Source organism: Salmo salar, chromosome ssa01, assembly GCF_905237065.1.
Source record: "Salmo salar chromosome ssa01, Ssal_v3.1, whole genome shotgun sequence".
Taxonomy (NCBI): domain Eukaryota; kingdom Metazoa; phylum Chordata; class Actinopteri; order Salmoniformes; family Salmonidae; genus Salmo; species Salmo salar.
This window is the reverse complement of record NC_059442.1, coordinates 90,864,853-90,888,777: the sequence shown is the minus strand read 5'-3', so window position 1 is coordinate 90,888,777 and position 23,925 is coordinate 90,864,853. Positions and strand designations below refer to the sequence as shown.

The 23,925-nt window shown below is 48.0% G+C and overlaps 1 protein-coding gene across 1 annotated transcript in view; it reads left to right on the top strand.

Annotated features, from left to right (window-relative positions):
• Positions 1-1,229: 1,229 nt before the first annotated feature.
• The window catches only part of LOC106610076 (fascin-2), a 40,264-nt gene continuing 17,568 nt past the window's right edge, over positions 1,230-23,925 (top strand). The window contains exons 1-2 of the mRNA XM_045724436.1: positions 1,230-1,325; positions 3,055-3,781. Of these exons, the coding sequence (XP_045580392.1) occupies positions 1,230-1,325; positions 3,055-3,781 (823 nt within the window). The remainder of the gene's footprint in view (positions 1,326-3,054; positions 3,782-23,925) is intronic.

The window sequence follows — 23,925 nt, the reverse complement described above, 5'->3', positions numbered from 1 at the left end:
TGGCTAACTGGCTGACTGGTTGGGTGACTGATCACTAAGGCCAGGGTTGGAGACTGGTCATGAGACCAGTGGCTCAGTAATCTCATAGACAGGAACTGGGAGAGACGAAAAGAACAGGGATTTAGAGAAACAGAGAGACTGGCTGAGAGAGAGAGAGAGAGAGAGAGAGAGAGAGAGAGAGAGAGAGAGAGAGAGAGAGAGAGAGAGAGAGAGAGAGAGAGAGAGAGAGACTGGAGACAGGCAGACAGAAGCATAGAGGAAGAGAGTCATTGAGTGAGACAGAGACAAAGGGAATGATTGAGTGGGAGGCAGACATTGAGGGAGAGAGACATTGAGTGAGACAGAGACAAAGGGAATGATTGAGTGGGAGGCAGACATTGAGGGAGAGAGACATTGAGTGAGACAGAGACAAAGGGAATGATTGAGTGGGAGGCAGACATTGAGGGAGAGAGACATTGAGTGAGACAGAGACTAAGGGAATGATTGAGTGGGAGGCAGACATTGAGGGTGAGAGTCATTGAGTGAGACAGAGACTAAGGGAATGATTGAGTGGGAGGCAGACATTGAGGGAGAGAGACATTGAGTGAGACAGAGACTAAGGGAATGATTGAGTGGGAGGCAGACATTGAGGGAGAGAGACATTGAGTGAGACAGAGACTAAGGGAATGATTGAGTGGGAGGCAGACATTGAGGGAGAGAGAGAAAGAAGAGGGGAAATATACATTGAGGGAGAAGGGGAGAGGTAGTCTGAAAGAGGGAAGTTGTGAAACGAGAGGGGGAGAGGGTGACGTCACTAGTTGGATTGCAGTGTTGAGTCCTACTAACTACTATAATCCTGATTAGGGAAAAACCTAATGGAAAACCCCAGGAGCCCTGAACGACAGAACGAGAAAGAAGGAGTAGAGAGAGAACGACAAGAGTCTCTCAACCACCCAGAGAGAGACAAGAGGAGAGGAGACAGAGACAGAAAAGGATTCTTTTTAATCTGGGAATTTGGAGCGTAGGAATCACAGAAACTACAGAAAAGGAACCACATAACCACCGTAAGTAGATTATTAATCTGTGTAAAAAATGTTTTTTAAAGACGGCAGAGAAGCAGGAATTTGTAGTCCCTGCATTACATAGCTACCTTCTTCATTGATTTCTTCTCATATTTCATTGCCTCATTCTGCCGACCCCTCGTACCTCACCCTCTCCCCTTCCTCCCCTCTCCCCCTCTCCAGGTCAGGATGCCCACTAACAGGACAAACCGTCCACTGAAGCTGCAGTTTGGTCTGATCAATCATGAGAGTTGCTACCTCACCGCAGAGGCCTTTGGCTTCAAGGTGAGATACCTCATCTGACACAACTTAGTCTTACTGTGTTCCTGTTTAGACTGGTGCCAGTCTGGTCTGCTTTAGCCAACTCCTTTGTCCTTTTCATGCCAGAGTAGAGTAGATGCCAACCAAATTTGTCTAAAGCAGGAAAGAGTTTGAAAGGAGGAAGACAGGAGAAGAGGGTAGGACTGAAGGAGACAAGTGGAGCTATTCCCAGTGCTCTGTTTGACAGTGATCTCTCCTCCATCAGTGGAGCTATTCCCAGTGCTCTGTTTGACAGCGATCTCTCCTCCATCAGTGGAGCTAGTCCCAGTGCTCTGTTTGACAGTGATCACTCCTCCATCAGTGGAGCTACTCCCAGTGCTCTGTTTGACAGTGATCTCTCCTCCATCAGTGGAGCTATTCCCAGTGCTCTGTTTGACAGTGATCTCTCCTCCATCAGTGGAGCTATTCCCAGTGCTCTGTTTGACAGCGATCTCTCCTCCATCAGTGGAGCTATTCCCAGTGCTCTGTTTGACAGTGATCTCTCCTCCATCAGTGGAGCTATTCCCAGTGCTCTGTTTGACAGCGATCTCTCCTCCATCAGTGGAGCTGGTCCCAGTGCTCTGTTTGACAGTGATCTCTCCTCCATCAGTGGAGCTATTCCCAGTGCTCTGTTTGACAGCGATCTCTCCTCCATCAGTGGAGCTAGTCCCAGTGCTCTGTTTGACAGTGATCACTCCTCCATCAGTGGAGCTATTCCCAGTGCTCTGTTTGACAGCGATCTCTCCTCCATCAGTGGAGCTATTCCCAGTGCTCTGTTTGACAGTGATCTCTCCTCCATCAGTGGAGCTATTCCCAGTGCTCTGTTTGACAGCGATCTCTCCTCCATCAGTGGAGCTATTCCCAGTGCTCTGTTTGACAGTGATCTCTCCTCCATCAGTGGAGCTATTCCCAGTGCTCTGTTTGACAGTGATCTCTCCTCCATCAGTGGAGCTATTCCCAGTGCTCTGTTTGACAGCGATCTCTCCTCCATCAGTGGAGCTATTCCCAGTGCTCTGTTTGACAGTGATCTCTCCTCCATCAGTGGAGCTAGTCCCAGTGCTCTGTTTGACAGTGATCTCTCCTCCATCAGTGGAGCTATTCCCAGTGCTCTGTTTGACAGTGATCTCTCCTCCATCAGTGGAGCTATTCCCAGTGCTCTGTTTGACAGTGATCTCTCCTCCATCAGTGGAGCTATTCCCAGTGCTCTGTTTGACAGCGATCTCTCCTCCATCAGTGGAGCTATTCCCAGTGCTCTGTTTGACAGTGATCTCTCCTCCATCAGTGGAGCTATTCCCAGTGCTCTGTTTGACAGCGATCTCTCCTCCATCAGTGGAGCTAGTCCCAGTGCTCTGTTTGACAGTGATCTCTCCTCCATCAGTGGAGCTATTCCCAGTGCTCTGTTTGACAGTGATCTCTCCTCCATCAGTAGAGCTATTCCCAGTGCTCTGTTTGACTGTGATCTCTCCTCCATCAGTGGAGCTATTCCCAGTGCTCTGTTTGACAGTGATCTCTCCTCCATCAGTGGAGCTATTCCCAGTGCTCTGTTTGACAGTGATCTCTCCTCCATCAGTGGAGCTATTCCCAGTGCTCTGTTTGACAGTGATCTCTCCTCCATCAGTGGAGCTATTCCCAGTGCTCTGTTTGACTGTGATCTCTCCTCCATCAGTAGAGCTATTCCCAGTGCTCTGTTTGACAGTGATCTCTCCTCCATCAGGTGAATGCATCAGCCCCCAGTCTGAAGAGGAAGCAGGTGTGGACGTTAGAGCAGGACTCCCATGACCCCCAGGTGGTCTACTTCCGCAGCCATCTGGGCCGATACCTGGCCTCCGACAAGAATGGCAAGGTCACCTGCGAGGCCGAGGTCCAGAACACAGACTGCCGCTTCCTGATCGCTGCCCAATCAGACGGCCGCTGGGCACTGCAGTCTGAACCCTATCTGAGGTTCTTTGGAGGTTCCTGGGACTACCTGTCCTGCTTCACCCAGGTGATCACAGAGGCGGAGCTGTGGGCAGTACACCTGGCGCTCCACCCGCAGGCCAACCTGCTCAGTATGGCCCGCAAGCGCTACGCCCACCTGTCACCCCGCAATGGCGAGATTGCCGTGGACCGAAAAATTCCATGGGGCGTGGTAGCTCTCCTGACGCTCGTCTACCTGGATGGGAAGTACCGGCTCAAGACCTGTGACAGCCGTTACCTAGTCAACGATGGGACGCTGTCAGCGGAGAGCAGGATGGGCACAGGGTACACACTGGAGCTGAAGTGTGGGAAGCTGGCGTTTAAGGACTGTGAGGGGAAGTACCTGAGTCCCATGGGCCCCACGGGGACACTGAGGTCTGGCAGGTGCACCAAGCCGGGGAAGGACGAGCTGTTTGACCTGGAGGAGAGCCACCCTCAGGTGGTGCTGATGGCAGCCAACGGTAAATATGTGTCTATACGGCAAGGTAAGACATACACCACATACACAGTAGAGGAAACACAGTATGAACATGTACATCACACACACATAAATATACAGTACACACCTCTTACATTGTCTTTCTGTTTTTAGTTTTTCTCTCCCTCTCCTCTCTAAAACTACTCTTACAACTGCTACTACTACAACTACTGCTACTGCTACTACTACTCCCACATAATTCTTGTACCACTTGATACCTACTGTGGTAACTGAGCTTTCAGATGTACAGGAAATACATTAGTGTCCGTATTGAATATGCATGGACCCATACCACTGCCACTCGATAGGGATGTTTGACAGCCAATAGGGACTGTTCCATAATTGTGGGTAATGTAGTTTTCAGATTCCTTATCTTGTCATTGAGGTTGGGTGTTTCCTTGAAGACCAGATGAACACAGTTGATATGGTGTCGTGTGTGTGTGTGTGTGTGTGTGTGTGTGTGTGTGTGTGTGTGTGTGTGTGTGTGTGTGTGTGTGTGTGTGTGTGTGTGTGTGTGTGTGAGAGTGTGCATGCGTTGAATGATTGTTCTGTTTCTAACATTCTATTAATGTGTTTTTATAGGGCTTTTAGTAGTAAAATTCCACTGCTCCCTTACAGTAGCTTAAAGGAATATTTAGGATGTTGGCAATGAAGCCCTTTATATACTTCCCCAGAGTCAGATGAACTCACAGATACCATTTTTATGTCTCTGCATCCAGTATGAAGGAAGTTAGAGGTAGTTTCGTGAGCCAATGCTAACTAGCAGTTACATAAACTTCCAGTCATTGCGCTAACGCTAGTTAGCAACTTCCTTCAAACTGCACGCAGAGACTTTAAAAATGGTATCCACGAGTTCATCTGACTCTGGGGAAGTAGATATCCTGAAGATAAACAACTGCATTATCATAGACCCGGTAACTGATTCCAGAATCTACCATGTTATTAGTATCTCATCTCTTAAAATCCAGATTGAATCTAGAGTAAATCTATTCCAAAGTTGGGGTCGCAACCCAAAATGCAGTGGGGTTGCCAAATAATTAAAATAAATGTAGGAACAAAAAATGAAGAGCATATACACTATATATATATATACAAAGGTATGTGGACACCCCTTCAAATTAGTGGATTCGTCTATTTCAACCACACCTGTCATAGGATGCCATCTTTCCAACAAGTCAGTTTGTCAAATTACTGCCCTGCTAGAGCTGCACCGGTAAACTGTAAGTTCTGTTATTGTGAAGTGGAAACATCTAGGAGCAACAACGGCTTAGCCACGAAATGGTAGGCTACACAAGCTCACAGAATGGGACCACCGAGAGCTGAAGCACGTAACTCGTAAAAATCGTCTGTCCTTGGTTGCAACACTCACTACCGAGTTCCAAACTGCCTCTGGAAGCAACATCAGCACAAGAACTGTTAGTTGGGAGCTTCATGAAATGGGTTTCCATGGCCAAGCAGCCGCACACAAGCCTAAGATCACCATGCGCAATGCCAAGCGTCGACTGGAGTGGTGTAAAGCTCACTGCCATTGGACTCTGGAGCAGTGGAAAAGCATTCTCTGGAGTGATTAATAACTTTTTCCCATCTGGTAGTCCAACAGATGAATCTGGGTTTGGTGGATGCCAAGAGAACGCTACCTGCCTCAATGCATAGTGGCAACTGTAAAGTTTGGTAGAGGAGGAATAATGGTCTGGGGCTGTTTTTCATGTTTCGGGCTAGTTAGTTCCAGTGAAGGGAAATCTTAATGCTACAGCATACAATGGCAATCTAGATGATTCTGTGCTGCCAAGTTTGTGGTAACAGTTTGAGTAAGGCCCTTTCCTGTATCAGCATGACAATGACCCCATGCACAAAGCGAGGTCCATACAGAAATGGTTTGTCGAGAGCGGTGTGGAAGAATGTGGGATGCAGCATACCACCCTGCACCCCACTGCTGGCTTGCTTCTGAAGCTAAGCAGGGTTGATCCTGGATGGGAGACGAGATGGTGTTGGAGGGCCAGTAGGAGGCACTCTTTCCTCTGGTCTAAATAATGCCCCAGGGCAGTGATTGGGGACACTGCCCTGTGTAGGGTGCTGTCTATTGGATGGGATGTTAAACAGGTGTCCTGACTCTCTGAGGTCATTAAAGATCCCATTGCACTTATTGTAAGAGTATGGGTGTTAACCCTGGTGTCCTGGCTAAATTCCCAATCTGGCCCTCATACCGTCACGGCCATCTAATCACCCCCAGCTTACAATTGGCTCATTTATCCCCCTCCTCTCCCCTGAAACGATTCCCCAGGTTGTTGCTGTAAATGAGAATGTGTTCTCAGTCAACTTACCTCATAAAATAATGGTAAAACATTTTTAAAAACTTGACTGGCCTGCACAGAGCCCCGACCTCAAACCCATCAAACACCTTTGGGATGAATTGGAACACCGACTGCAAGCCAGGCCTTATCGCCTAACATAAATGCCCAACCTCACTAATGATCTTGTGGCTGAATGGAAGCAAGTCGTCAGACCAATGTTCCAACATTTAGTGGAAAGCCTTCCCAGAAGAGTGGAGGCTGTTATAGCAGCAAAGAGGGGACCAACTCCATATTAATGCCCATGATTTTGGAATGAGATGTTCGACGAGCAGGTGTCCACATACTTTTAGTCATGTAGTGTATTATTGTATGGGACAATACACAAATATTTTTGAGAAAGATAATTAGAAAAATACAATTTAATTGAGTAAGATCCAGATGCAGACCGTATCGAAGTAACAATGTTTATTACAGCAACCGGGGCAAAGGTACAGGACGGCAGGCAGGCTCAGGGGCAGGCAGAGTTGTCAGGTGGGTGGGTACAGGGTCAGGACAGGTAAGGGTCAAAAACCAGAAGGACGAGAAAAGAGAGACTGGGGAAAAGCAGGAGCTGACACAAAAATGCTGGTTGGCTTGACAAACAAGACGAACTGGCAACAGACAAACAGAAAAACACAGGTAAAAATACACAGGGGATAATGGGGAAGAGAGGTGAAACAGATTAGAGCGTGACGGTACCCCCCCAGGGAACCACATTGGCATTCTACCTGGGCGCTACCTGTTGCGATGCCGGCGTTGGAAGTCGGCAATGAAGGCTGGGTCCAGGATGTCTCTAGCGGGGACCCAGCACCTCTCCTCTGGGCCATAACCCTCCCAGTCAACCAGGTACTGGAAACCCTCAGGAGTTGTCTCACCGTGTACGCTGGATGGCCATCGATGACCCAGGGAGGAGAGGTGGGCCTGGAAATGGAAGACAAGGGACTGTGAGACACAGGCTTGATACGGGACACATGAAAGGTGGGGTGTATACGAAGGGTACGGGGCAACAGAAGACAAACAGCAGAGGGACTAATGACCTTGGAGATGGGGAAAGGGCCGATAAACCGGGGGGAGAGTTTGCGAGACTCCACCCGGAGGGGCAGATCCCGGGTGGAGAGCCATACCTTCTGCCCAGGGAGCCGGGGAGCCGGGAGCCGGGGTCCGATGGAGATCCGCTTGTCGTCGATACCTGGAGGTGGTCTTGAGGAGGGCCGACCGGGCTCTCCTCCAGGTACGACGACAGTGGCGGACAAACATCTGGGTAGAAGGTATGCCGACCTCCTCTTCCTGCTCAGGGAAGAGTGGGGGCTGATACCCCAGGGAACACTCAATAGGGAGAAAGGCCCGTGGCAAAGCAGGGAAGGGTGTTGCGGGCATATTCGACCCACACAAGCTGTTGGCTCCAGGTGGTGGGGTTGGCGGAGACCAGGGAGCACAGGGTGGTCTCGAGGTCCTGGTTGGCTCGCTCCGACTGGCCGTTAGACTGGGGGTAGAACCCGGAGGACAGGCTGGCCGACGACCCAATGAGGGTGCAGAACGCTTTCCAGAACTGGGACAAAAACTGAGGACCCCGGTCAGAGACCATGTCCACGGGCAGCCCATGGATCCGGAAGACGTGCTGCACCATGAGCTGGGCTGTCTTTTTTGCAGAGGGTAGTTTGGGGAGAGGAATGAAGTGGGCAGCTTTGGAGAACCGATCCACCACGGTCAGGATGGTGGTGTTGCCATCAGATGGGGGAAGACCCGTGACAAAGTCCAGGGAGATGTGAGACCAGGGATGGTGGGGGACAGGCAGAGGTTGGAGGAGACCAGCCGGAGCTTGCCATTGAGTCTTGTTTTGTGCACAAACTGTGCAAGCGGCGACGAATGCGGACACGTCTGGGACCATGGTAGGCCACCAAAAGTGCTGTCGCACAAAGGCCAGAGACTGATGGGCGCCCGGGTGGCAGGCCAGCCTGGAGGAGTGGGCCCACTCCAGGACCACGGAGTGGACGGTGTCGGGAAAGAGCATCCGCTGTGCCTCACAGACCTGCTTCCCTATTCCCCAGCTGAGTGCCGTCGCCAGGCATGAGGTGGGAAGGATGGTCTCGAGTTCCAGGGTAGTAGTTGTGGAGCTATAGCTGTGGGACAGTGCATCCGGCTTGACATTCTTGGATCCCGGATGGTACGAGAGGGAGAAGGGCCCATCTGGCTTGCCTGGAGTTGAGGCGCTTGGCGATGCGGAGATACTCCAGGTTCTTGTGGTCAGTCCACACAATGAACAGATGTTCCGCCCCCTCCAGCCAGTGCCTCCATTCCTCCAACGCTATCTTCACTGCGAGAAGCTCCCAATTCCCCACATCGTAGTACCTTTCGGTGGCGTTAAGGCGATTGGAGAAGAAGGCGCAGGGATGTAGCTTGAGGTCAAGGGCAGAACGCTGGGACAGGACAGCCCCCCACTCCGACGTCCGAAGCACCGGCCTCCACCACGAACTGACGAGATGGATCCGGAGGAACCACGATGGGAGCTGTGGTGAAGCGATGTTTGAGGTCCTGGAACACCCGGTCAGCAGCTGGGGACCACATGAACGGAACCTTGGGCGAGGTGAGTGCTGACAGGGGGGAAGCCAGGGTGCTGTAACCCCGGATAAAGCGGAGATAGAAATTGTCGAACCCCAGGAAATGTTGCAGCTGCACACTGGACGTAGGCTGAGGTACAATCCATCACTGCTCTCACCTTCCCGGGATCCATCTGGACACTCCCAGCCGAGATTATGTAACCCAGAAAGGGTGATGGTGGAGCGATGGAACTCGCACTTCTCTGCCATCACAAACAGCTGATTCTCCAGAAGGCGTTGAAGGACCTGCCGGACATAGAGCATGTGTTATTGAGGGGAGTGGGAGAAGACGAGGATGTCATTAATGTAGACGAAGATGAACCGGTTCAATATGTTGCGGAGAACATCATTCACCAGAGCCTGGAACACAGCAGGGGCGTTGGTGAGGCCAAAGGGCATGACCAGATACTCGTAGTGGCCACTGGCCGCGTTGAAGGCGGTCTTCCACTCATCCCCCTCTCGTATCCGCACCAGGTGGTAGGCGTTCCGGAAATCCAGCTTGGAAAACACAGTGGCCCCCTGGAGCGGCTCAAAGGCTGAGGAGATGAGTGGTAGCGGGTAACGGTTCTTAACTTCTTTGGGCTAGGGGGCAGTATTTTCACATCCGGATAAAAAACGTACCCGATTTAATCTGGTTACGACTCCTGCCCAGTAACTAGAATATGCATATAATTATTGGCTTTGGATAGAAAACACCCTAAAGTTTCTAAAACGGTTTGAATGGTGTCTGTGAGTATAACAGAACTCCTATGGCAGGCAAAAACCTGAGAAGGTTTCATGCAGGAAGTTCTTGCTTCTGTGTATTGAAGAGTCAGGATCTTAGCTGTAACGTGACATTTCCTAGGGCTCTAATAGGCTCTCAGAGCCCGGGAAAAACCTGAACGATGACGAGGCAGCCTCAGGCTGAAACACATTATCGCCTTTTCCAAGTGGCCCATCAGAGGACAATGGAATTAGGCGCGTGCCCGATTCGACCCCGTGCAGTATTTTCCTTCGGCTGTTTAGCTAATTGCAGATTCACGGTCGGAATATTATCGCTTTTTTACGAGAATAATGGCATAAAAAATTGATTTTAAACAGCGGTTGACATGCTTCGAAGTACGGTAATGGAATATTTAGAATTTTTTTGTCACGAAATGCGCCATGCGCACGACCGTTATTTACCATTTCGGATAGTGTCTGGGACGCACGAACAAAATGCCTATTCGGATATAACGATGGATTATTTTGGACCAAACCAACATTTGTTATTGAAGTAGCAGTCCTGGGAGTGCATTCTGACGAAGAACAGGAAAGGTAAGACCATTTCTGTTATAGTAAATGGGATTTTGGTGAAGGCTAAACTTGCCGGGTGTCTAAATAGCTAGCCCTGTGATGCCGGGCTATCTACTCAGAATATTGCAAAATGTGCTTCATCCGAAAAGCTATTTTAAAATCGGACATATCGAGTGCATAGAGGAGTAATGTATCTATAATTCTTAAAATAATTGTTATGCTTTTTGTGAACGTTTATCGTGAGTAATTTAGTAAATTGTTAGTGAATTCCCCGGAAGTTTGCGGAGGGTATGCTTTTTCTGAACGTCACATGCTAATGTAAAAAGCTGTTTTTTGATATAAATATGAACTTGATTCAACAAAAAATGCATGTTTTGTATAACATAATGTCCTAGGTGTGTCATCTGATGAAGATCATCAAAGGTTAGTGCTGCATTTAGCTGTCTTCTGGGTTTTTGTGACATTATATGCTAGCTTGAAAAATGGGTGTCTGATTATTTCTGGCTGTGTACTCTGCTGACATAATCTAATGTTTTGCTTTCGTTGTAAAGCCTTTTTGAAATCGGACAGTGTGGTTAGATTAACGAGAGTCTTGTCTTTAAATAGCTGTAAAATAGTCATATGTTTGAGAAATTGAAGTAATAGCATTTCAAAGGTTTTGAAAATCGCGCCACACGATTCAACTGGCTGTTACGTAGGTGGGACGAATTCGTCCCGCCGGTCCCATAGAGGTTAACCGTAATGTCTTTGAGTCTAGAGTTCGACCGACTATGATTTTTCAACGCCGATACCGTTAACGATTATTGTAGAACCAAAAAAAGCCGATACCGATTAATCGGATGATTTTTAAATATATACTTGTAATACTGACAATAACACCAATAATGAATGAACAATGAACACTTTTATTTTAACTTAATATAATACATCAATAAAATCAATTTAGTCTCAAATAAATAATGAAATATGTTAAATTTGGTTTAAATAATTCAAAAACAAAGTGTTGGAACAAAGTAAAAGTGGAATATGTGCAAGTGCAATATGTGCCATGTAAAAAAGCTAACGTTTAAGTTCCTTGCTCAGAACATGAGAACATATGAAAGCTGGTGGTTCCTTTTAACATCTTCAAGTCTTCAATATTCCCAGGTAAGACGTTTTAGGTTGTAGTTATTATAGGACTATTTCTCTCTATACCATTTGTATTTCATATACGTTTGACTATTGGATGTTCTAATAGGTACTTTAGTATTGCCAGCCTAATCTCGGGAGTTGATAGGCTTGAAGTCATAAACAGCGCAATGCTTGAAGAATTGCGAAGAGCTGCTGGCAAACACAGTAAAGTGCTGTTTGAATGAATGCTTACGAGCCTGCTGCTGCCTGACACCGCTCAGTCAGGCTGCTCTATCAAATCATAGACTTAATTATAATATAATAACACACAGAAATACGAGCCTTAGGTCATGAATATGGTCAAATCCTGAAACTATAATTTCGAAAACAAAAAGTTTATTCTTTCAGTGAAGTGCGGAACCGTTCCGTATTTTATCTAACGGGTGGCATCCATAAGTCTAAATATTGCTGTTACATTGCACAACCTTCAATGTTATGTCATAATTCCGTACAATTCTGGCAAATTAGTTCGCAACGAGCCAGGCGGCCCAAACTGTTGCATATACCCTGACTCTGCATGCAATGAATGCAAGAGAAGTGACACAATTTCCCTAGTTTAATATAGCCTGCTACCATGAATTTCTTTTAATTAAATATGCAGTTTAAAAAAAATAGACTTCTGTGTATTGATTTTAAGAAAGGCATTGATGTTTATAGTTAGGTACATTCGTGCAATGATTGTGTTTTTTTCGCAAATGCACTTTTGTTAAATCATCCCCCGTTTGGCGAAGTTGGCTGTCTTTGTTAGGAAGAAATGGTCTTCACACAGTTCGCAACGAGCCAGGCGGCCCAAACTGCTGCATATACCCTGACTCTGTTGCCCAAAACGCAAGAGAAGTGACACAATTTCCCTAGTTAAAAGAAATTCATGTTAGCATGCAATATTAACTAAATATGCAGATTTAAAAATATATACTTGTGTATTGATTTTAAGAAAGGCATTGATGTTTATGGTTAGGTACACATTGGTGCAATGACAGTGCTATTTTTGCGAATGCGCTTGTTAAATCACCCGTTTGTCGAAGTAGGCTGTGATTCAATGATAAATTAACAGGCACCGCATCGATTATATGCAATGCAGGACAAGCTAGATAAACTAGTAATATCATCAACCATGTGTAGTGATTATGTTAAGATTGATTGTTTTTTATAAGATACGTTTAATGCTAGCTAGCACCTTACCTTGGCTCCTTGCTGCACTCGCATAACAGGTAGTCAGCCTGCCATGCAGTCTCCTCGTGAAGAGCAATGTAATCAGCCATAATCAGTGTCCAAAAATGCTGATTACCGATTGCTATGAAAACTTGAAATCGACCCTAATTAATCGGCCATTCCAATTAATCTGTCGACCTCTAGTTGAGTTCCCCAGTAGTCAATATACAGCGCAGGGTCTTGTCCTTTTTCTCCACGAAGAAGAAGCCTGCGCCGGCGGGAGAAAAAGAGGGACGGATAAATCCAGCAGCTAGGGAGTCCCCAATGTAGGTATCCATAGCCTTAGTCTCCAGTCCCGACAGAGAGTACAGACCTTCCCTGTGACATATTCCTGGGGACTCGGAAGGCCCCCCGGGAGGTGTTCAGCAAGGCCCGGGGTGGCGTGGTACTAGGGAGAAGGTCAATCCACAGTCATAGGGAAGGTGCGGCGGAAGTGACGTGGCCTGGGCCTTGCTGAACACCTCCCGGGGGCCTTCCGAGTCCCCAGGAATATGTCACAGGGAAGGTTGTGCTGACTTCAGGCAATGGGCGTGGCAGAACGGGCTCCAGCCCATGATGGCACCAGTAGACGAGTCAACTTCTATGGGCTACGTGGGACGCTAACATGAAATATCAGGGCGGCAAATTCAAAACAACAAAATCTTATAATTCAAATTTCTCAAACATACAACTATTTTACACCATTTTAAAGATACACTTGTCCTTAATCCAACCACATTGTCTGATTTCAAAAAGGCTTTACGGCGAAAGCATAACATTAGATTATGTTAGGACAGTGCCAACACAAGAAAAACCACACAGCCATTTTCCAAGCAGGAGAGGGGTCACAAAAACCAGAAATACAGCTAAAATTAAGCCCTAACCTTTGACGATCTTCATCAGATCACACTCCTAGGACTCAATGTTACACAATACATGTATGTTTTGTTCGATAAAGTTCATATTTATATCCAAAAAAAAACATTTTACATTGGCGCGTGATGTTCAGAAAATATTTTGCCTCCAAAACTGCCGGTGAATCAGCACAACAATTTACAAAAATACTCATCATAAACTTTGATAAAATATTAAACTGTTATCATAAGATTCATAGATAAACATATTTTTAATGCAACCGCTGTGACAGATTTCAAAAAAGCTTCACGGGGAAAGCACACTTTGCAATAATCTGAGTACGGCGCTCAGAAAAATACATCAGGTAATACAGATACCCGCCATTTTGGAGTCATCTAAAATCATAAACAGCATTATAAATATTCACTTTCCTTTGATGATCTTCATCAGAAGGCACTTCCAGGAATCCCAGGTTCACAATAAATGTTGTTTTGTTCGATAAAGTCCATAATTTATGTCCAAATACCTCCTTGTTGTTTGCGTGTTCAGTAAGCTACTCCAAATGTAGGAAGCGCGCTGAAAATTTCATGACGAAAAGTCAAAGAAAGTTCTATTTACGTTCGTAGAAACATGTCAAACGTTGTATAACATCAATATTTAGGGCCTTTTTAACATAAAACTTCAATAATATTCCAACCGGACGATTCCATTGTCTTGAAAAACGTTATGGAACACAGCTACCTCATCACGTGAATGTGCGTCAATGAACTCATGTCATTTTCTGAGTCACCAACTTCCCGGCCTTCTTGTTAGCTCTCTGTTCACTGCAAGGTTCTAAAGACTGTTGACATCTAGTGGAAGCCTTAGGAAGTGCAAAATGAACCCTAAGTCACTGTGTGTTAGATAGGCAATGACTTGAAAAGACTACAAGCATCAGATTTCCCACTTTCTGGTTGGATGTTTCTCAGGTTTTTGCCTGCCATATGAGCTCTGTTATACTCACAGACATCATTCAAACAGTTTTAAAAACTTCAGAGTGTTTTCTATCCAAATCTACTAATAATATGAAAATATTTGACTCTGGGCCCGAGTATAAGGCAGTTTACTCTGGGCACGCTTTTCATCCGAAATCGAAAATACTGCCCCCTATACCTTAAACAGTTAATGAGGGGATTGTGTCATTGGAGCCAGGAGAATCCCAATACCACGGGAATCAGAGGGTACTTGATGAGCAGGAACTGGATAGCCTCGCTATGGTTCCCTGACACCCATAGGTGAATGGGAGTGGTGTTGTGGGTGACTAGGGCCTCTAGAGCGCCCGTCCAGCGCTCTAACGTCCATGGGAATGGAGAGGGGCTGAGTGGGGATGTTCAGCTTGGACGCCAGGGTAGCGTCCAAAAAAACTATTGTCGGCCCCAGAGTCAATGAGAACCCGGAGAGATTTGGACTGGTCTCCCCACAGCAGAATGGCATGAAAATGGGTGGGAGCAGTGGAAGCAGGAACGTTCTCCACATGGCCCACCAGAGTCCTTGCTCCTGCCGGTGAGCCTGGCTTCTTTAGAGGACAAGAGGGCACGAAATGACCAAGAGTCCCGCAAAACAGACAACTGTTCATGTCGATCCTGTATTGCCATTCCGCTGGCAACAGCCCAGCTCTACCTAGTGGCATAGGCTCAGGAAGCGGTGATTCGGACGTTTTCAGCAGCCCTCGGGGCAGGTCGGGAAGCCTCAGGTCCTCTCGGCAACGAGACCGTCAAGGAGCTTCCAGGTTGTCTCGGAGGCAAGGTGGGATCCCTGGGTGTGCAAGCAAAATCAAATTCCCTCTCCCTCCGTCGTTCCTGTAGTCGGCCATCGATTCAGATGGTCAAAGCGATGAGGGAATCGAGATCCGTAGGTAACTCCTCAGCAGCAAGCTCGTCCTTGACCTCCTCCGAGATGTCTTGCAGGAACATATCGAACAGTGCTTCCTGGTTCCAAGCACTCTCCGCTGCCAACGTGCGGAAATCCACCGCATAGTCAGCCATACTGCAGGCACCCTGCTGAAGCTAGATTAGTCTTTAGGCAGCTTCCCTCCCGGAGAACAGGGCGTAAAAAACCTTCTTCACCTCTGCCACGAATCCCTCCAGACTAATGCATATGGCTGGCTGCTGTTCCCATACAGCAGTAGCCCAGGTGAGAGCCCTCACGGACATCAGCATGACGAAATAGGCTATCTTGGAGCCATCCGAGGGGAAGGAGGACGGCTGAAGCTCGGAAATGAGGGCACACTGAGCTAGAAATGCCCGACAGGTGCTCAACTCTTCGTTGAAGCATTCCGGGGGGGTAAACGGGGCTCCCGAGAAGGTGGAGTGGCCGATGAGGCGGCACTGCCAGCAGCTGGGTTACTGAGGTTTTACTGAGGGGCTGTGGGGTTACCACCATGGTAGGCTGCACCCCAGACAACCCGCGGAATTGCTCCAGCAAACCGTTCAATGCCCAGTCATGGTGTTCAGCCATGGGGGATTCCCCTCCAAAAGGCCACGAAGCAGTTCCTCATGACTCCCTATGGTGGCTCCTTGGGAGGAGATGGCGTCGCGCAGCTGGCCCGGGTCTGCTGGGTCAGTCATGGCCAGTTAGTACAATCGGGTATCAAGGTAAGACCCAGATGCAGACTGTGTGAAGTAACAATGTTTATTACAGCAACAGGGGCAAAGGTACAGGACGGCTGGTAGGCTCAGGGTCAGGTCAGGCAGAGGTCGGTAATCCAGAGGTGGTGCAAACGTACAGGACGGCAGGCAGGCTCAGGGTCAGGGTCAGGCAGAGTGGTCAGGCGGGTGGGTACAGGGTCAGGACAGGCAAGGGTCAAAAACCAGGAGGATGAGAAAAGAGAGACTGGGGAAAAGCAGGCGCTGACACAAAAACGCTGGTTGGCTTGACAAAAAGACGAACTGGCAACAGACAAACAGAGAACACAGGTATAAATACACAGGGGATAATGGGGAAGATGGCGACACCTGGGGGGGGGGGGGACAAGCACAAAGACAGATGAAACAGATCAGGGTGTGACAGTGTCATTAGATTTGGGGTGCGGTTGCGGGGGTCCCCCGCTGAAGTTTGAATACCACTAATCAGATGTTCAGTGTACAGTCTGTGTGTTTGATGCTGGGGTATTTGGCCCATGCCTCTTGCTCTGAGGTAAAGATGCGGGGTAGTGTTACTCCAACCTGAGGGTTGGAACTGTAGCTGTGGTTCATTGTTCCTGGTTAGTGCTACGATCTGCAACAACCAAATGGCTGAGTGAGACGAGCAGAAAGTGATGACCTCGAGGCCTGAGGACTATAGGAAACATCAGGGAAGATATGCCGATGACCAGTGGAGTAGTGGAGGGTAAACGCAAATGAACGCAGTTTACATACCTTTTTTTTGCCAGGACAGTTTACCCACCTGTTGCAGAATAATGCATAAAAAATATAGGGAGTGTTACTTTTTTTTTACCGCAACCAGCAATCAGAGTTTACCCACATGTTTACCCACCTGTTGTTTACCCACCTGTTTACCCACCTGTTGTATTCCCACTACATCTCTCTACCCCCAAGCCATAAGACTCCTGAACAGCCAATCAAAGGGCTACCCAGACCCCTCTTTTACACCGCTGCTATTCTCTGTTTATTATCTATCCATAGTCACTTTAACTCTACCTACATGTACATATTACCTCAATACCCCGCACATTGACTCTGTACCGGTACACCCTGTATATAGCCTCGCTTCTTATTTTACTGCTGCTGTTTAATTATTTACTTTTATTTTATATTTTCTACTTATGTATTTTTTACTTAACACTTCTTTTTTTAAGTGTTAAAGTCTTAAAGTCTTTAAAGTCTTAAAGCATTGTTGGTTAAGGGCTTGTAAGTAAGCATTTCACTGTAAGGTCTACAACTGTTGTATTCGGCGCATGTGACAAATACAATTTCATTTGATTTACTAGTGCTGACAGACACTCATACGGGGTACACACAAGCTTTCTCGCTCGCAGACACACACATAAAAACTCACACATACACACTTTCCCTCCCTCTCCATCTTGTACCTACAAACATGTACTACACACACACTCTTTCACAAACACAAGCTTTCTCTTTCTCTTTCTCTCCAACACACACTGTATTGGTGAGTGGTGAGGTGCAGAGTGTGTTAAATAATTTATAGCGCCAGGGCGGTTGATCATTGAAGGTGGGGGGTCTGTTATCAGAAATCCAAGCCCTGCTCTAATTCAAGCTCTGGGTCTCTGGCCCACACCACACCGGGAACACAGCCGGTAGCAACTCAGCCCACAAATCAGAAAGTCAGCTGGGTCAGTCAGTCAGCCACAGACCCCAGCCCAGGGATGGAGATAAAGGAGGTTGAGAAGGGGACCCAGGGAGAGAACTGGGAAGAGAATAAAGGAGGAAAGGCAAGGGCAAGGGAGGAAAAAGGGGGCATGGTGAAGGGCGAGAGAACGGGGAAAGGTGAGGGTTAGAAAAGGAGAGACTGTAGGGGAAAGCAAGGGAGAGGGTGGGGAGAGAGGGATAGACTGTATGCATAAGAGAGAGAACAGAGAGGAGGAGACAGAGAGAGAGAGAGAGAGAGGAGGAGAGAGAGAGAGAACAGAGAGGAGGAGAGGTAGCAGAGGAAGAGAGAGAGAGAGAGAAGAGAGGAGGAAAGAGAGGAAAAGGAGGAGAGAGAGCAGAGAAGAGGAGAGAGAGAGCAGAGAGGAGGAGGAGATAGCAGAGAGGAGGAGAGAGAGAACAGAGAGGAGGAGAGAGAGAACAGAGAGGAGGAGAGAGAGAACAGAGAGAACAGAGGAGGAGAGGTAGCAAAGAGGAGGAGAGAGAGCAGAGAGGAGGAGAGAGAGGGCAGAGAGGAGGAGAGAGAGGGCAGAGAGGAGGGCAGAGAGGAGGAGAGAGGTAGCAGAGAGGAGAGAGAGATAGCAGAGAGGAGAGAGAACAGAGAGGAGGAGAGAAAGAGCAGAGGAGGAGAGAGAGAACAAAGGAGGAGAGAGAGCAGGGGAGAAGAGAGAGCAGAGAGGAGGAGAGAGAACATAGAGGAGGAGAGAGAGAACAACGGAGGAGAGATAGCAGAGAGGAGGAGAGAGAGCAGAGGAGGAGAGAGAGAACAAAGGAGGAGAGAGAGAGCAGAGGAGGAGAGAGAGCAGAGAGGAGGAGAGAGAGAAAAGAGGAGAGATAGCAGAGAGATGGAGGAGATCGCAGAGAGGAGGAGATCGCAGAGAGGAGGAGAGAAAGAGCAGAGAGGAGGAGGAGCGAGAGAGCTATCTATCTCTCTCTCTCAGAAACTGACTTTATACTTCTCTCTCTCTTCAAGCCAACTCCTCTTTTTTGGCTTCTCTCTCCTGCCTTCCCTCTCTCTTTCTGTTAACGCGTCCATGTGGTGTGTGTGCATCAAATCTGTTATCATGTCTGTCATCACCTCTCTGTCCTCCCTGGGGTACACTGATCTTCTCTGGCCGGAAAATGGAAGAGAGACGAACGCTCAAATACACACACACACACACACACACACACACACACACACACACACACACACACACACACACACACACACACACACACACACACACACACACACACACACACACACACACACACACACACACACAAACACACACACACACACACAATCCTGGCACAGTCTGATAGACAGATGAAGGATGTAGTGAAATAAATAAAGTGAAAAAAACGAGAATAGCAGACATGGAGGAGAGCAAGTGAGAAAGATACAAAGGGGAGAGAGGGATGGAGAGAGGGATTGAGAGAGGAGGAGGGGGACAGTGGGCCACCTTACCATTAATAATGGGTGGCAGAGAAACTCTCTGATGGATTAGCCGGTCCTGATCCAGTTTAGGGTGGGCAGGCAGGTGGATGTGCTTCCAGGTAGGCCAACTCCAGGAAAGTGGAGATGGGTCTGGGGTCTGTTCCCAACCTTACACTAGACTAATGCAGCACAAGGGGATGTGTGAAATGGCTAGTGGTTTTCAAACCTCTCCTCAGGGACCCCCAGCTGTTCCATTTGAACTATTCCATGGCTAGCACACTTGATTCAACTTGTCAACTAATAATCAAGCCCTTGAGGAGGTGAATCAGGTCGGCTAGTTCAGGATTACAACAAAATTGCTAAACGTCTGGGCATCCCCTAGTAAAGGTGTGAAACCACTGCCCTGGGCTGTGTAGCAGTTAGTGTGCAACACCAGGCCACCATCTAAATGGCAGCATCTGGTATACTGGACTAACCATGGAGACACCAAAGCCTTTCAAGATATCAGATAGGTATATCATCTTCTATTAATGGCCCCTGATTCCTGTCTTCTTCCTCTCTCATTCTGTCCTCCTTTCTCTCCTCTTTCTTTCTAGATGGGCTGTAGTGTGATCACAGCCGAGCTCCGTAAACTGTTATGGTGATGATGTGCTGTGAAATGGACAATAAAGCGTGACGCACTGCTGAGATGAGAATCCGATCAAACAAACTAGCCCTGGTGATAAGATAGAGGAGAGGTTTTTACACTCCTGTACTGGGGGATAGGCTTATAGTTGCTTTAGAAACCTCAGTGTAACTTAGGAGGACCCCAGTGTATGAGACTGGTTAGTCAAGTGAAGGGGCTGACAGAATCTGCCTAAATCAAATCACATTGTATTTGTCACATGCGCCGAATACAGCAGGTGTAACCTTTACAGTGAAATGCTTAAATGTGTGCATGCCTGTGTCCGTTGGTGTGCATGCAAATTAAAGCCGGTGGTTGGTGTGGAAGCGTCGGCCTCTCCCACTGAGCATGGACCAAACAATCTGCTCTTTTTTCTTATTCTTTTTTTCCCTTCCCTCTTTCATTTGCGGATTGAATGGATTGGCAGATTGGCACTCCAAAGCTCCTTAGAGCATGGCCCCACTGGGAGAGAGAGAGGGGGATAGAGACGGGAGGAGGAGTGGATGGGGGATAGATAGAGATGGGAGGAGGAGTGGATGGGGGATAGATAGAGATGGGAGGAGGAGTGGATGGGGATAGATAGAGACGGGAAGAGGAGTGGACGGGGATAGATAGAGACGGGAAGAGGAGTGGACGGGGATAGATAGAGACGGGAGGAGGAGTGGATGGGGGATAGATAGAGACGGGAGGAGGAGTGGATGGGGGATAGATAGAGACTGGAAGAGGAGTGGACGGGGATAGATAGAGACGGGAGGAGGAGTGGACGGGGATAGATAGAGACGGGAGGAGGAGTGGATGGGGGATAGATAGAGACGGGAAGAGGAGTGGACGGGGATAGATAGAGACGGGAGGAGGAGTGGACGGGGATAGATAGAGACGGGAGGAGGAGTGGACGGGGATAGATTGAGACGGGAGGAGGAGTGGACGGGGATAGATAGAGACGGGAGGAGGAGTGGACGAGGATAGATTGAGATGGGAGGAGGAGTGGACGGGATAGATAGAGACGGGAGGAGGAGTGGACGGGGATAGATTGAGACGGGAGGAGGAGTGGACGGGGATAGATAGAGACGGGAGGAGGAGTGGACGGGGATAGATAGAGACGGGAGGAGGAGTGGATGGGGATAGATAGAGAAGGGAGGAGGAGTGGACGGGGATAGATAGAGACGGGAGGAGGAGTGGACGGGGATAGATAGAGACGGGAGGAGGAGTGGATGGGGGATAGATAGAGACGGGAGGAGGAGTGGACGGGGATAGATAGAGACGGGAAGAGGAGTGGACGGGGATAGATAGAGACGGGGATAGATAGAGACGGGAGGATGAGTGGATGGGGATAGATAGAGAAGGGAGGAGGAGTGGACGGGGATAGATAGAGACGGGAGGAGGAGTGGACGGGGATAGATAGAGAAGGGAGGAGGAGTGGACGGGGGATAGATAGCGAAGGGAGGAGGAGTGGACGGGGATAGATAGAGACGGGAGGAGGAGTGGATGGGGATAGATAGAGACGGGAGGAGGAGTGGACGGGGGATAGATAGAGAAGGGAGGAGGAGTGGATGGGGATAGATAGAGACGGGAGGAGGAGTGGACGGGGGATAGATAGAGACAGGAGGAGGAGTGGACGGGGATAGATAGAGACGGGAGGAGGAGTGGACGGGGATAGATAGAGACAGGAGGAGCAGTGGACGGGGATAGATAGAGACGGGAGGAGGAGTGGACGGGGATAGATAGAGACGGGAGGAGGAGTGGACGGGGGATAGATAGAGACGGGAGGAGGAGTGGACGGGGATAGATAGAGACGGGAGGAGGAGTGGACGGGGATAGATAGAGACGGGAGGAGGAGTGGACGGGGATAGATAGAGACGGGAGGAGGAGTGGATGGGGATAGATAGAGACGGGAGGAGGAGTGGACGGGGATAGATAGAGAAGGGAGGAGAAGTGGACGGGGATAGATAGAGACGGGAGGAGGAGTGGACGGGGATAGATAGAGAAGGGAGGAGGAGTGGACGGGGATAGATAGCGAAGGGAGGAGGAGTGGACGGGGATAGATAGAGACGGGAGGAGGAGTGGATGGGGATAGATAGAGAAGGGAAGAGGAGTGGATGGGGGATAGATAGAGACGGGAGGAGGAGTGGACGGGGATAGATAGAGACGGGAGTAGGAGTGGACGGGGATAGATAGAGAAGGGAGGAGGAGTGGACGGGGATAGATAGAGAAGGGAGGAGGAGTGGATGGGGGATAGATAGAGACGGGAGGAGGAGTGGACGGGGATAGATAGAGACGGGAGTAGGAGTGGACGGGGATAGATAGAGACGGGAGTAGTAGTGGACGGGGATAGATAGAGACGGGAGTAGGAGTGGACGGGGATAGATAGAGAAGGGAGGAGGAGTGGATGGGGATAGATAGAGAAGGGAGGATGAGTGGATGGGGGATAGATAGAGACGGGAGGAGGAGTGGACGGGGATAGATAGAGAAGGGAGGAGGAGTGGATGGGGATAGATAGAGAAGGGAGGAGGAGTGGATGGGGGATAGATAGAGACGGGAGGAGGAGTGGACGGGGGATAGATGGGTAAGGGATCTGTGTCATTAAAGGATTAACAAAATGATTTAAGGATATTCTGGGATACGTCTAATGTTGGCGTGAGCCCTCCACAATCTGTTTCACCAGGGCTTTGTTGTGGTGTTGTGCTATTGTTTGTTTCCTAATACAAACCACAACATGGATACCACGAAAAAGGCTAACATTTTGTGTTGAACATTAATGAATTAATGGGTTAATTGTTTACAGCATGGGCAAATCAAACTGCCTGTTTTGGTCACAAAGGGCTAGTGATGTGTGTGTGTGTGTGTGTGTGTGTGTGTGTGTGTGTGTGTGTGTGTGTGTGTGTGTGTGTGTGTGTGTGTGTGTGTGTGTGTGTGTGTGTGTGTATTTATATTCTGGATTCTGACACATTCTATACTGTCTATACACACCATGTATTTATATTCTGGATTCTGACACATTCTATACTGTCTATACATACCGTGTATATATATTCTGGATTCTGACACATTCTCACTCTAATATATCTACTCTGGATTGTTATTTCTGTTTTGATTTTATTTGTATTGTATTTTCAAGACATTCTATTGCACTGTTTGAGCTAGTAAATAAGCATTTTGCTGCACTTGCTATAACACCTGCAAATCTGAGTACATGACCAATAAACTTTGATTTGATTGGATGGACCTGTTTCAAGCCACATGTTTTTATTGGTCAGTGTGTAAAGGCCTCCTAAAAAGATGTGCTATGTGGCTAAAGTACGGTTTTAGGTAACTAAGGCGGTTTTCAATCCAGAGAATAAATAAGGAATGTACAGTAGACTAGTGAATGGCTTTCAAGCTCTACTAAACTATATTGAACAAAAATATAAAAGCAACATGTAAAGTGTTAGTCCCATGTTTCCTGAGCTGAAATAAAAGATCCCAGAAATGTTCCAAATACACAAAAAGCTTATTTCTCTCAAATGTTGTGCAGAAATTTGTTTACATCCCTGTTAGTGAGCATTTCTCCTTTGCCAAGATAATCCATCCACCTGACAGTTGTGGAATATCAAGAAGCTGATTAAACAAGATGATCATTACACAGGTGAACCTTATGCTGGGACAATAAAAAGCCACTCTAAAATCAGCTATTTTGTCACACACACAATGCCACAGATGTCTCAAGTTTTGAGGGAGCGTGCAATAGGCATGCTGACTGCAGGAAAGTCCACCAGAGCTGTTGCCAGATAATTGAATGTTTATTTCTCTACCATAAGCCACCTCCAACATTGTTTTGGAGAATTTGGCAGTATGTCCAACCCGGCCTCACAACCACAGACCACGTGTGTGGCATTATGTGAGCAAGTGGTTTTCTGATGTCAACGTTGCGAACAGAGTGCCCCATGGTGGTGGTGGGGTTATGATATGGGCAGGCATAAGCTACCGACAACAAACGATGGCAATTTGAATGCACAGAGATAACATGACGAGATCGTGCCATTTATCTGCCGCCATCACCTCATGTTTCAGCATGAAACATATAGTCGGGCAGCAGGTATCCTAGTGGTTAGAGCGTTGGGCCATTAACCGAAAGGTTGCTAGATTGAATCCCCGAGCTGACAAGGGAAAAAAATCTGTCATTCTGCCCATGAACAAGGCAGTTAACCCACTGTTCCTAGGCCATCATTGCAAATAAGAATTTGTTATTAACTGACTTGCCTAAGAAAATAAATAATGCGAAAGGATCTGTACACAATTCCTG